Source organism: Ruditapes philippinarum, unplaced genomic scaffold, assembly GCF_026571515.1.
Source record: "Ruditapes philippinarum isolate M1 unplaced genomic scaffold, ASM2657151v2 ctg11594_1_1_1_1, whole genome shotgun sequence".
NCBI classification, from domain to species: Eukaryota; Metazoa; Mollusca; class Bivalvia; order Venerida; family Veneridae; genus Ruditapes; species Ruditapes philippinarum.
In genome coordinates, this window is record NW_026860679.1 from 4,877 (window position 1) to 19,640 (window position 14,764).

Here is a 14,764-nt window from a genome sequence, read left to right on the forward strand (position 1 = left end):
GGGGGTTACTTGCGAAATTTGATAAACATAGCATAATATGGGCAAGAAATTCTGTAATAAAATCCATGCAGTTGGCTAAAATGGCGAACAAAGTGAAAAAGTGAGTCAGCCCCTGGTCACACAACATACGTCTTATTCAGCTGATGTTTAGTACGTTCACAAACCGTCAAATTCAAACTCAAATCCACCATATCTTCATAATACATTGTATAAAATGATTTAGCGTTGGCTTACCTAAACCATCCTTCATTTTGATCACACTGACGGTGTGCTTATGTCCCTTGTATATTCTCGTACAATCACCGAACTCCGTGACCCACGCTCTTCCGGTGTGGTCAGAACTTCCGGAATACAGGATTTTGTTTATAACCTGTAAAATAAAGTAAGAACAAGCATAAGCATTTCCGAAAATGCTAGGAATCGCCGTTTCAGACGGGTATTCGAAAAATATTTTTTTCGTGAAATAGACTCCTTCCTGGACAATAGAGCTAATTAGGTATTTTTTTTAAGAGAAATATTCCATATATTGTTACCCCATAAGAGCCTACATACTGGTTTCGATATTCGTACATGATGATAGTATTTCAAATCTATAGTAACCCGACAAAAACATGGCGGATGGTTTGCCTCTTAGGCGCCCCTTTTAGAGGTATTTTGTCGTCCATTTTGTTATCATTGGTATTAAATTCTACGCTTTAATTGGCTTAGGGCAGGCGGTGTCCGGGTAGAAATGATCAAATCCTGTGAATTGTATATGTCGCCGCAACAAAACACTTTACTTTTACTTGTAAGTTCTTGGTCTTTCTAGAATTTAACGTTAGGTCAGGTTTTTATTATTATTATTATTATTATTAAGCAACACATTAACATAAAGTTAAAGGCAAATTATGCCTCAAAATCAATACATTTTAATTCTTAGAACTGTCAAACATTTTTTTAATAGTGTTTGAATAATGAACGAATATAGAACATGTAAGATGTAAACAGCTGATGAAAGTAGCGCTGAAAGAGCAGTAATGTGTCATAAAGGTATCAAAAATGTACACAAAGTAATATTTTGACTTCCATACAAAACAGTTATGCACCATAATTATACTGATTGCAAAAAGAGCTGTAATTGCAATAAACAGCTATGTTGTGGCAAATTTCTTTGAAAACTTTAAAAGAATACCATAATCCAAAGATTTTGAGAAATAAAATTGGTAGCTTTTTTGAGGGCATATTTGGCATTTGACATAAAGTTTTTATTCGAAGAGGTTTATGTATGAGACGTATGTAACAAAAACAAGGTCAGTGTTTGAAGACATTGATCTATTACTGGACCGGATCACATTTTGATCACGTGGTCTTTACCTGGCATACCATATGGATCACGTGATCTTTGCCTGGCATACCATATCAAGATACTTCAATAGTAATAACTCTATTATGATAAATTCCGTACATATTTAAACAGGGTTTATAAATCCCTACGAGATATAATGTACTTGCAGATACCATTAATCTATTTCACGACCATTCAAGCATATGCAAGCATGTACGTGATAAGATCAATGTTATAACAACGCTTGCCGGTGTAACCATAACAAATCTATATTGTATAAATTATTAAATATGAAATATAGAAACGAGATGATTTTAAAGAACAGCTAACACAATTTAACCGATTAATTTATTCCGTTATATAGCAATGACAATATTTCAATATTTCTGTATCAATTAAATTGTATAGTAAGACATAGTCAGCGATTTAACATAGTACAAAACAATTGGTAATTTCTAATAATCGAATAATCCTCTTTTTGTATTTGAACAAAATCGACGTATTATCTACTTTACTCGATACCTTGTAAATGCGTGGAACAAAAAGCAACTACTTAAATTGTTTGTGAAGCAGTTTTACAAAATACTCAGTAAAAGATATATTATTCTCAAATTGATATTTGAAAGAACTGAAAATTACTAATACAGTCTCTTAGTAAATTTAAAATAAACGTATTTTGAGAACATACAAACTCAAAGCACTTTAGGTGTTCAAACTCTTAACACTATGAGTAAACACGGTAAAAAAACTAGCAGTCTTCTCTGATACCCTCGGTTCGTACGTGCACGTTGTGGAGTAGGCCTAGGACATCGACGGGAAAATTTGAAGCTAGACCAAACTAGCCCTTCGTCGCTGGGGGGTTAAGTTTCTATCGCAACTTACGACTCAGCTGACACAGCTGCCGATGTCCTGGCTTAAGTTGAGAGGAGTGACCATAGAGAGTAGGTAGAGACGATGAAAAAAGTGAGCTAGGGTGTGTGAACCCCTAGTTCGGAAAGTGACGGCTTGAAAGAAAGGCCCTTTTTCTCTGCACCAACAGCCCTCTTCAGGGCTACATCTTTTTTTACCTTTTGATCAACATTCATATTTTTGGTTAATACTCCGTGGAAATTGCATTAAGGTAAATTATCACAATTTTGTGCTTCAAAATTAACCATTTAATTAAGGGAATGACTTGTGCCATGTCCGGCGTCTATACTCGGCATCGAAAGCTGCTTTTTGCGTCTAAATGGGCGGATGGACCCTCATTAAGCATATACTATAGACGGGAAGAAAACTGGACCACATGGACTTGACCAGTACTAGGGAGAGCAGCTTTCCAACCATAGTTTGTGCATTCCTGTATTCATATTGGACATATTCAGTAAGAATTTCAATAATTTTTTGCAATAAAAGTATTTTATTCAGAGATGAGCATAGTATATCTCTCTATATATATTGCAACTGACAATATAATGGTTCTTTTTTTTTTTGCAATTTGAGCAAAAATCTAACCATATTCGCCAAACAGCGTTAGAATAATTTTATTTTCCAATGTCTTAATAAGTACACGCGCTCGTGATATAGTGCGAAGCGCCCGAGGCATTTCGTGAAGTCCGTGCTTAGCGCGTGAGGGGTTTCGTGAAGTCCGTGCCAAGCGTGCGAATTGTTTCGTGAAGTCCGTGCCAAGGTGTTTTTGTTGATTTGCGTTTTGCGATTCGGACGAATAAAGGTGATCTTCATTTTGTTGCTGATATTTTTATGTAAGTGCGTAAAAATCTTTCCAAACATTTTTTTTTATTGTGTATTTACACAAAAAAATACACTCAAAAGCAGTTGTATACATGCAGTGTATATGCATGTATGCCATGTAATGTAATGATTGTGCGCAGTATGTTTAGTTCATGTATATAAGGAAGTGTTTTGTATGCAATCAAACTAGAATTTGTATAGCTTATTTGTACTGAAATTATAAATGCATGCCACGAACTTCACCATATGAAACAGGAACTTTGATTTTATAATATCACTGTTATATACAGTATTGGAAATTTATATATATGTTTTTGGTGAAAACGTACAAAACAAAAAAAGGGTTCGCAGTGTCTTATTTGACTTTACTGTTTACAAGAACAGGACCATTTTGATTTGCATCCAATTCTTATATAGAGTTGAGGAACATAACTTGAGAGTCCCCCTATCCCTTCCCCAATAGTTAAAACAATTGTATTCATTTCAGGCATCTTTCAGAGAAATCATTGAGGCAGACTAGTTAACCCAAGAGCATCAAAGGAGAACTTCGTTCCTGGGCGACTTTGGTTGCCAACGTATAGAGAACATCCACGATGTTATATAAAATGACGTAAACTGTGCCGTGTTATAGACAGTTGTTTATCTACATGATGATTCATTATTTGTTCTGAATATGTACACACAGGAAGGAAAGGTATACCCCGCCCCTATCGGCCAATCGCTTTAATTAAACGACCTTTTATAATTAATTTACAGGCCACAAAACATTGCAATTAAATTTAATCTTGAGAAACATATATGGGAGTATCATAGACATTTTCCTTTGTTTAAATTCCCTTTTTATGCCACCTCTTTGAGGGGACAAATAGATTTACTCTTGTCCGTCCTGCTGTCACGCCGTCGCGCTGTCCTGCTAAAACGTTGTCCGGTCCGTAGACTGCCAAAACAGTGGAATGCAGGAGCATTTAGTTTTAAAACCACGTGTCTATTCGTTTGTGGTAGCGTATAATTGTGAAATAAGTCATTTTAAACTATGATTTTTTTTCTACTACTGGTATTTTTTTCTTAGCGCCAGTGCCATTGTTGTCAATATAAAAATGTTTCTTTAATACGCGCAACACCCCCATGCAGATGACGGTCTGTCCGTGTGAAGACATGACCTTGTCCGAGAGAACGCTTTGACATATAGTTCCCGTAATAAATGCATAGCGAAGGTTGGAAATGACCTGCAGATAATCTGTACTAAATTTGACGTCAGTAGGTCAAAGGTCAAGGTCACGGGTCTGCATCATACAGTCTGAATATATTGTGAACTTAACACTTTGTAGTAAAGAAAGTACATGTACGTCACTTTTATTTACAGACGTAAGCACAGTTTACAAAATATACATTCTGTTTAAAGTACTATACTGTGCTCCTCTTAGTTCACGGTACTTAACGCTTTGAAACCAAAAAGAAAAGAACAAATGAAACTTATGGTACAAAAATTGTCATAAGCTATAACATTTTGGTATTTTTTGCTGTACTGCACAAGGAAACAACAATATATTCAGTCAAAGTCAATTTTAATGGACCAAACGTAGACCATATGTCGGCCATTTGAAAACAGTGTGCCATCATTTAAATCGCGGTAATGGTTTTACATTTCAGTTTGTTTATGTTTCAGTTAAAATTTCTCATGTTATTTTGCGTGATTTTAAAAATTAAAAATATCCTTACAGTTACTTTGTAAGTTGAAATTTTTTTTTTCAACAAACAAGACCATTTAAAAAAATGATGATTGTTTCAGGCGTACGCACAAATTTAATTGACTATCATTGCTTTTTGAAGAAATTTGTAAAATGTTGTTCTGTTTAACGTAAAAATCTAGATATTTAAAATATTTTGCACAAAAACTTGTTGTTTAGGTGTATGAATAAAATATGTCAATTCAGACCATTTTAAAAAATATGCCATTACCGTGAAATAAGTGATGACGCGGAATTAGTGATGTTGAGTATAGTATGTTAACAGATTTATTAATCATTGTACAACATAGTTTGATACAGGAAGAATCAAGAGAAAAAGGTTGTGTAATTTAGCTATGATGTTCACATTTTTCAATTCAATTTACACATAAATTTTATAACATATCATGCACTGTGTCAGCTCTTCTAAATTACATATAATATTATGTATCAAACATATCAACAAAATACTAGATTATTTCACGCACCAAACGGAAAGTCTAGTATATGTACTTGAAAACTTTTTTTATTTTTATTTCTCGGCGTTCACGGGAAAAATTTGTTACATACTTAACTAAAATGATATTATTTTTTTTTTGGTTGCATTTATGATTTCACTAAAATGTAAAATTTTTTAACTAAAAAGTCATACTTTAATAAAATGCCACCCTTCTACTCTTTTTCAGCGATTGACATATTTCAATAATGATGATGATAATAATAATAATAATAATAATAATAATAATAATAATAATAATGATAATAATAATAATAATAATAATAATAATAATAAAACAACTTTAATGTCATATTTAAAATTTTAAGTTCTTACTTGAATGTAGCTAAAATGTCATTATTTCACTAAAATTTCATATACATTGTATTACTGAAATTGCATTTTTTGTGTCATATTTTAAATGTCAAGTTTTCACTAAAATGTCATATAATTTAAATTTCAATTTTTTTTCTAAAATACCACTTCTTTTTACTTTTATGCCATACTTAAAATGGTTATTAAAAAAACATCAAGAACTTTGTCGTATCTAAAATGACAATTTCTACTTAAATACCGTACTTTACTAAAATGACATTTTTTACTTTATGTGTCAATTTTTCACTAACACGACGTCGTTGGTATTTATACGAAATATTACCCGACTGTAATGTAATAATATCATTTCGGTACAGAAACTAATTCCAGGCAAATTGTTTACATTTGTTCCTATGTCTTATACAATTGCTGAGTCAGCAGATTTCCCTGACATTAATAATTAACATCAATACAGCCTCAACATCAAAGGGGCCGAAATCAGAAGACTAATGCTTATTCATATTTTATGAGAATAGATTTGCAAACTTGTACCGATATAATGGTATGCCCTACATGTATTTATAATTTGACAGTTCACAAGATCCATGCATTGAAAAAGAAAGACATATTTTTTTAGATAATGCTCTAAATAGTGTGCGGCACATTTTAGCTCGACTGTTCCAAGAATAGGAACAGTTATTGTAGTCAACCAGTCGTCGGCGTCACACTTTGGTTATGGTTTTTTTGGCGTCAAGTTGGTATCTCCAAAACTACTGAAAGGAAATGGGTTGAAACTTCAGACCTTTACTTAAGAGCATAATAGGAGGCCACTGACCAAGGTCCATAAATTTAACAAGGATTTTGACAGAATTACGGCCCTTTTTGAACTTAGGAAATTCTGCATTATCCAGACTGTTGTTTTACTATCAAGTAACTACCGACAGCTCTTGTTTTACATCATTAAAACGTTTTTAGCTACGTGTATTTCTCGGGATATTAAAAACAAAATAAAAGTGAATCTTTGCGTGAATACATTATTGAAACCTACCTGCATGCATATCACAGAACCTTGATGACCCGAAAATAGTTTAAGTTGCTCTCCTTTTAAGAGGTCCCAAGAACGAATGCTGTAGTCTGTACTCCCGGTGAATAATATACGGCCCATGATGTCGGTTGACATGCACGTAATGGCGCCTGTGTGTCCTTTGAAAACTTTAAGGCACTGTCCTGTCTCGAAATTCCACGATCTAGCCGTAAAATCAGCAGATCCTGTCAAAAGTAAATCTTTAGAACCGTCGTAATTATCTATATCTTCCGGATTGTCGTCATCCCCCGGTATAAAAATTAAAGGGTAGACCCCTCTCTTGTGCCCCCGAAACACTCGTATACACTCGCCATTGTCAAAATCCCAGCATCGGGCAGTACGGTCGTAAGAACTAGTAAAAATAAAGTCTCCGGTACATATCATTCTATATATCACAGAAGTGTGTCCGCGCATGATCAGTACGCATTCGCACGTGCTTACATCCCACTTCCGGACAGTTTTATCAGCACTTCCGGTTAAGCAGAAACAATCTTCGATTAAAATACAGTTAATATATTCTTCGTGACCTCGTAATATTCCGATGCATTCACAAGGGACTGTCTTTGCACTCCAGAGACGCGCAGTTTTATCTTCACTTCCGGTTGCCAGAACGCTGCCGTCTTCGCTCAACGCCATACAATTTACACCGGACTCATGACCGGTCAGCGTCTGCACCAGGTATGACTTCTTCTTAGAATTTTCCGATTTTGAGCCACAGCAACCCATTATTATCGTCCTTTAATAACAATGCCACTCAACTATTTCGTTTAAAGTTCAAGTTTTGCTGCAAAGAGAAACAATGTCCATACTTTACTTTTACTTTTAGAATATTGTTTTTCATAACATTTAATAAATAGTTTTGAGTTTTTCTTTATTAACTTTTTAACAAAAATATTAAAGGATGAATTAGAAGTTGGACTGACTTGGTATGATAACCGACTTCAGAACTTCGGTCATTGATGTTATCACAAACTTCATGTTTCTGAAAGTATACTAAATTAAATTTAAGCTCATTGTGATCAACTTTTTGTCAGATTTGTTTATTCTGTAACGTATGTCATATCAATGATATAGAGGATGAATACCATTTTTGATACAATTGTCTTTGTTCCTTCTTGCAAAATATATGTGAAAAGTATCTTAATAAATATTATCATTTGAGACCAAACGTCTACTATAAGAGGCAAAACTGCCTTGATGAAGTTATTAGAATATGTGGAAGAATCTTCATCATTATTGACCCTGTCATTTGAAGCCACGCAACCAGAGACTAGTTGGGGCTTTAAATTTGGACCAATAGTGCGCGGCTAAAAGTTGGTAAAGTCCTCGCGTATTCACCGCCCGGCGAATAAGGTGTAAGGCCACATGTGTCACAAATCACATTCGTCACAATTGTGAAGAATGAGATCACATTCGTCACACATTTTGTGATGCATGTGATCCAATGTTTTAGACAATCACATTCGTCACGAGTTTAAAATCACAAATGTCACAAATTTGAGATAAATATTGTTTTCTTCAATGCTTTTCACTGAGTCACAAACGTCACAAATTTTTAGGACTGAAATCAATTATTGGAACTAAAACTACAGACATTTTTATCCCCTCCCCCGCTGATGAAATCGGGAGTGATGGGACTGTTTTAGCGTGTTCGTCCGCCTGTCAGTCCAGATTTAGTTTCCGCACTATCCGGCCATTGATTAGTTATTATACACTGTATATGGAATCATTTCGTTTCCACGCTATTTTTCAGCAACTTCTGGATGGATATCGATGCTGCAACTTTGTAGGAACCTTCATTCACAAACCAGTTGCACATATAACCAGCATATCTCCATTTCTTTTTAAAAACAGACTTATTGCCCCTTGTTGTTGTTGTTATTTATAAAACACTGTATATAGAACTATTGCTTTTCTGCGCTCTAGGAATTTCAACGAAATTTAGTTTAATATAAAGAGGAGATGCGCATCTCGAAAAATCTCGACGGGACACTAAAGGATTTGGTCCGACTTGAGGGTACGGTCGCTTATATGGGCTTTCCGGCGGCGACTTTAGATAAACACATAAACAAACAAACAAGATGTGCATATCATCATCATCATCATCATCATCATCAGTATTTCCCGTTTGGCCGTTTAATACAGAGTTATGATCCATAATTTATTATCATTTATTGTTCATAGAAAGGCATTAATTCAACCCTATTCTTCAACAAATCTGCTGAATAATTTAAACAAAACTATGTGGGTACATCTAATACCAAGCGGAGATGTGTATATTGACGGCACTTACCCGAAGTTAAGACCCCTGGTTGCTTAATATTCAGTCAGATAACTTAAGTATTTCATGTCTTCAAATGTTAAATATATCTAATTTTAATTGTGTGGGAACCTTCAATACAAAAAGGGCATGTGCATTATCGCCGTGACCTTGAGTGATATGGGCCCTGATAATTTATGCTTTAACCGACTATTTCCCCGGAGTCTTTATTCGAAATGTATCCTGCAATTGTTTAATTTTCAATCAGTATATGATGCTGTCGGCGGTAAACATTAATTCAGCGAATTTGCTTGCAAGATATTTGAATGACCTCGTGTAATTATAGCTTCGCAAGACCAATCATATTCTACAAGAAATGTTAAGTTTTCTTTAAGTTTATTTATTCAACTTCCTTCATGATTCTCATTTAACCCTTTCCTTTATAGATATTACTGGTAAAATAACTATATGAACCGCGCCATATTGAACCCTAGATGAGCCGTCAGTACTAAAGAACTCTGATATAATATAGGAATAACGCATGTTTCTTTTTTCGTGTTAAAATATCTGTAGAAACCCAAGGGATTAGTTGGTACCCGACCCAACGTATCCCGAGGGTTTCAGCAGTTGTTATGACACGGAACAATCATTCGTTAACGCTATTCTAGCATAAAGCATGCATAAATCTAACACAATCCATACACAATCAAGCAACATCACTGATTTTCCTCGGATTGCATGGGAACGTCAGCGTTGTATGTGACCGTGACGTCATTTCCGTTTTAGTTAAGCAGCGTCCGGGCCACAATGTATTGACGCTGTGCCACGGAAAACGTATATCAAAAAGGTGTTTTAACAGCGCATGAGCGCTAGAATCTCCTTGTTAAAAGACCTTTTTGGTCCTGTTAAAACACCCCGAAATCATGGTTATAACGGCAGTTTTATGCTAGAATATAAAGTAATGAATAACAACATGGATTCCAAGAATACTAAAAGCAAACTCACATTGCACAATACTAGCCGCAATTATAATACTGCTAATAAAGTTCACGAATTTTCATTGGTTTAGAGGCGGGATATATTTATAGGTTATTACAGAGGTCTGATGTGCCTTTATTCGATTTTGGCCCACTAAAAGAGCCCGAGGGCTAATACCGATCTTGTAGACCCATATCGCATTAAGGCACACCAGACCTGTTCTATAACCTTTTTATTGCATGTGCTCATTTATGTTTTGGTTTTCATTATAGAATTAAAAAAAATCGTTTGAAAACATTGTTCAGCGACAATGTATAATTTATTTTAAAAAGCGAGGGACTTTTGACGTCGTCTAATGACGTTGACGTCATTTCCTCACAAACATTTGTTTTTAATATATTTTGGCGTTATTTAACTGTTTGGAGATTGTTTTTCAAGTGTTTCTTCAATTTTGCTTTTTTATCAAGATATATTTCAGTTAAACGTATTTTTTCTTATAAAATTGTCAATCTTTCCGCGTTTTTTTAGCAACCCGAAGTGGGAAATCGATATCGGCCCAACCGGAAGTCGGACCGATATCGATATTTGGCGCATCACGTCACCTGACCACAGTCATATTACATGGACAAAACTCATATACGTTTAAATTCACATTTTTTTTCTATTTATAGTGTTTGCCGTTGCGTATTTATAGGTTATTACACAGGTCTAGTGTGTCTGAATGCAATATTGGCCAAGAAGAGGTATTGGCCCGAGGGCTTTAGCGGTCTCGTAGGCCAATATAGAGGATATTACATGAGTGTCTTTTCATATTGAATTTATTAAACGAGTTGGATAAAATAATAAAATGCTCGGCAGAGCCTCGCAATTTATTATTTTATCAAACTCGTTTAATAAATTCAATATGAAAAGACACTCATGTAATATCCTATATTTATTTGATGCTAACTAATGAAATACTGTTCTATCAATGAAATATATTCATATTATATCAGTCACAGTGTGGTGATATAGATTTGGGTGATATAAGCCACGCCCACTCTGCGTACGTATTTATAAGTCTGGATTCCCTAAACATGCATTAAAAATAACTGTTTAATTTCATTCTAAATGACATATTTCTCGATTCAAATGTCCGTAATTTTGTAAGATTGTTGACAATGAGACCGCAAAAAGAAATATAAATAAATAAGGATTATTTTGCTTGCAGCGTTAACGTTTGCCGTCATGGTGTTTACGCGCGCGTAGTCTCCGCGCTTCAGTAGTAAACGGTCTAAAAGCACTTTTCAAAAGGCACATAAAATAAAAAGAAAATGTGTTTGCTTTTCGTGAATATGAACTATATCTCACATCGAAGTGAGAAAATGTTCATATTTTCACTCGCGCTACGCGCTCGTGATACATATTTCATTTTTTTTCTCACTTCTCAGTGAAATATATTTCATATTCACTCAAAACAAACAAATATCCTCTATAAAATTCACTAAACACCGTCGTTTGAAACTATCTAATCATAAAAGGCGAAAAAAGCTAAGACGCGTCGAAACGATAAAGCGGCCCCGCCACAAAGACACGATCTGTTTAAACGAATTAACTATATTATTATTACTAGTGGAATAGATATGGAAAGTTCCATAGAGCGTCTGCAAGCAATTGGCACAGACTTGCAAAATCGTCTCAGGAAAGAAGGTTCCTAGATGTCAAAATGTCATACTCTTTAATTGAACAAGATTCCTGAAAGTCTGCGGAAGTCAAAAGTCTGTCAGACCAAAAAAGGTTCATTGATGTCAAAAGGTCCTAATCTCTAATTAGATATCCTGAAAGTCAACGGGGGTCTCAGCTACTTCCCAAACAATCATATATGGTCTCATTGGTGTAAATATGGTCATAATTTGTACTGAAACTAAGATTAAGTCTGTGAGATTCCTTTAGACTGTCGCTGTATGGTGGGAAGAAATTTGAGGGTTCACAGAGGTAAAAGATCACTTCCAGTTGAAGTCTGATACTATGCCGTGCATTGTCACCAAAATTTTTTGAAGGTTTCGAGAACGTAAGACGACTTGATAGCAATACCATTACGACAATGCGACAGTTCTATGAAGACAATACAATGCCGACGATACGATATTGCAACAAGTTAGTACGATGGCGATAATGCAATGGTGGTGAAAAGATATTGGTATCGTGATGTCGACATCACAATATCGATTTATTGCATTGTCGCCCTTGTACTATCGCACTGATATAACCACGATTGTCCTTATGATATTCCGTGTATCACATATTGAAAAATAAACTTGTGACATTTGTGATTCGCCTGTTTAAAAATTCTCAATTTTGCTTGTGACGTTTGTGATTGGCATTTTTACCCGATTTTGGTCAATCACATTCGTCACTTGTGACGAATGTGATCACATTCGTCACAAATTCATAAAAACTTGTGACGAATGTGATTTGTGACACATGTGGCCTAACACTGCATTAACCTTGCAGTCCGGCACATTTTGGCAGTCAAAAACGCACAGCTTATTCCCGCTGCTTTTCTCCTTACGCTTTTCCAGGGTTACAAATCATTTTTAAATTGGACCTATCAGATTTTTCACTTATTTTGACATCTTGTGGATGTACCACTGTACTTATGGATATATAAAGTACATGTGTAAATGTTTACTCGGTTGTTAGTATTTATATATTATTTACCCTTTATATTTAGTACACTTATAGTTTTATGTATGTTGTCGCTCATTTTGTACGATTAATTGTTAGCATAACGATGTACCTTTGTATATGTATTCTTTATAAAAATCGTTAAATTATTTTGATGGAATTCATAAAGTGTTATTGGAGGGTAAAATATTTCATGTTTAATATATCGTGAACTTGAAAATACAGCGGTAGTTTGGATCGAACTTAGAAAATGTTAAAGAAGGCCTTGTCTGAATTTGAAATATTCATTTATTACTATTGATCTCTTTCTCTCAACTAGCCCATAAAGGTGGGCTGTTTGATCTACACCTTTTTTAAGTAATTTGTCCTTTAAGGAATGTCCGTAAAATGGGCCACTTTGCCCTTTTACCCCATAGGTTCGGGACAATAGGTCTTTGAAACTTTTTAAGAGTGTTAAAAATAAATAAGAATAGCACAATAAGATTCAGAAATGATTTTTTCTTTCTTTCTGCAGAAACTTTTGTTTAATATTGTAAAAATGGGCTTAGAACATGTTGTATGCTAATCACCTTAAAAAAATAGCGCTGAGTGTGAAATAATTCTTGTTTCAAAATATTTTGAAACATATTAAAGTAGCAAAATGTAAAACATATAGTGATACTTTGACTTCAATATAAAATACTGAATCACTATGACTCTGCTTATTGCCAAAGCATAAAAGAAACAAATTATGATTCAGTTGTGTGGCCATTGGTCAATGACTAAAAACATCATCTATATATGTCGTACACTTATTCTTTTAGCCCATTAAGCACCTATATAGATATAAAATTGTATTGCCTTAGTGAATAGTGACGAAAGACATAGGTTATACATGTACATAGTTCTTTGGAAAATTGGTATAACGGGTTTAGTCTCTCTTTTTATCTTAAAATAAATTAAAACTACTAGCACTTCCGATCTATATACAGTGATGTAAAAAATATAAATATAATAATATTTACCTTTTCATTTATTTCTTATCATTTTGTCTTTTTAACTTATCTCCATCGATTTATAAATGTGATTCAATTTTTAACACACCGTTTCATTTTCACTCCCATACAAATATTCTAAATGATTGAAGACATCATCAGTACAGGAACGCTTCAAAATCCAAAACTCGACCTTTTCTCGACGTAAGTTTTTCGCTTTTTATGGATGTAAAATAAACACCCGTTTTCCTGATACTAGATAAAAATCGACCCGATACAAATATTTAAAAATTACACAATACCAAATATAAACATTGCTCCATGAACGGAAAAAAGCAGTCGATACTGTACCACGTGACGTACCTGTCCCAAGCCGCAGTTGCTAGGTAACGGGTAAACAATGAGAAATACCTTTCAGGCATATTGTACAGGTAACAATATTGTCTTCGGAGTCTATTGTTTAAATATTGATCCTATTGGAATTGGTGTTTGATGAGGGGTTACCATTTAGTTCTGTTTTTGTCCCAGGGTCATAATTTGTAATACGATTAATAAGGTGAACGATAATTAATTGTTATTATTATTGAAAATTGGAATTTGATTATCGATTAATTAATTGTTTTTTCCTGATTCAGTATTTCATAGGGATTGTCTGCTTCCAAATGATGAAATTTATTTCTGGCCAATACATTGTTAAGAATGTACATTATCATTAAAAGGCATTTTTATTTTATTATTTTCTTTTTGATATTTTCGTTTTATAATTGAGATAAGCAGTGATTTATGGAATGTGCATTTTAATTCAACCAAGAAAATTTCAGCATATTTTTATACATGTATGTGATACTGTATACCTGTAAATACCATAAACAGAAATACATAAATTATTAATTGGACTGAGAGTTAGTCAATTAATGGAAGTCCAATCCTTAATTCTAAATATAGATTTCAACATTATTGAACACAATTGTAATGTTTAGTCGGTCCATAACTGAATGTTTGTAATACTATAAGCATAAAGTTAAGTTGCTACTATTTAGTTTAATATTTGACATCAAACCATGAAAGAGTTATATATGGATGCTGTTGTTAAGTGTGAGCTGCATGACCCGATATTACCTATCTATATATAGCAGATAAAAAAAATTGAAGAACGAAATATTATTATTCGTCATATAAATGCTAATAATAATTCACTTAAAACGCTG

The 14,764-nt window shown here is 34.1% G+C and overlaps 1 protein-coding gene across 1 annotated transcript; it reads right to left on the reverse strand.

Moving 5' to 3' along the window:
• Positions 1-234: 234 nt before the first annotated feature.
• LOC132713028 (WD repeat-containing protein 86-like) lies at positions 235-14,004 on the reverse strand (the record flags this gene model as incomplete). The annotated part of the gene is given in 3 exon segments (XM_060695467.1): positions 235-370; positions 6,642-7,461; positions 13,587-14,004. Coding segments are annotated over 2 exon segments (898 nt in total), but the record flags the coding sequence as incomplete, so codon positions are not given.
• Positions 14,005-14,764: the final 760 nt, after the last annotated feature.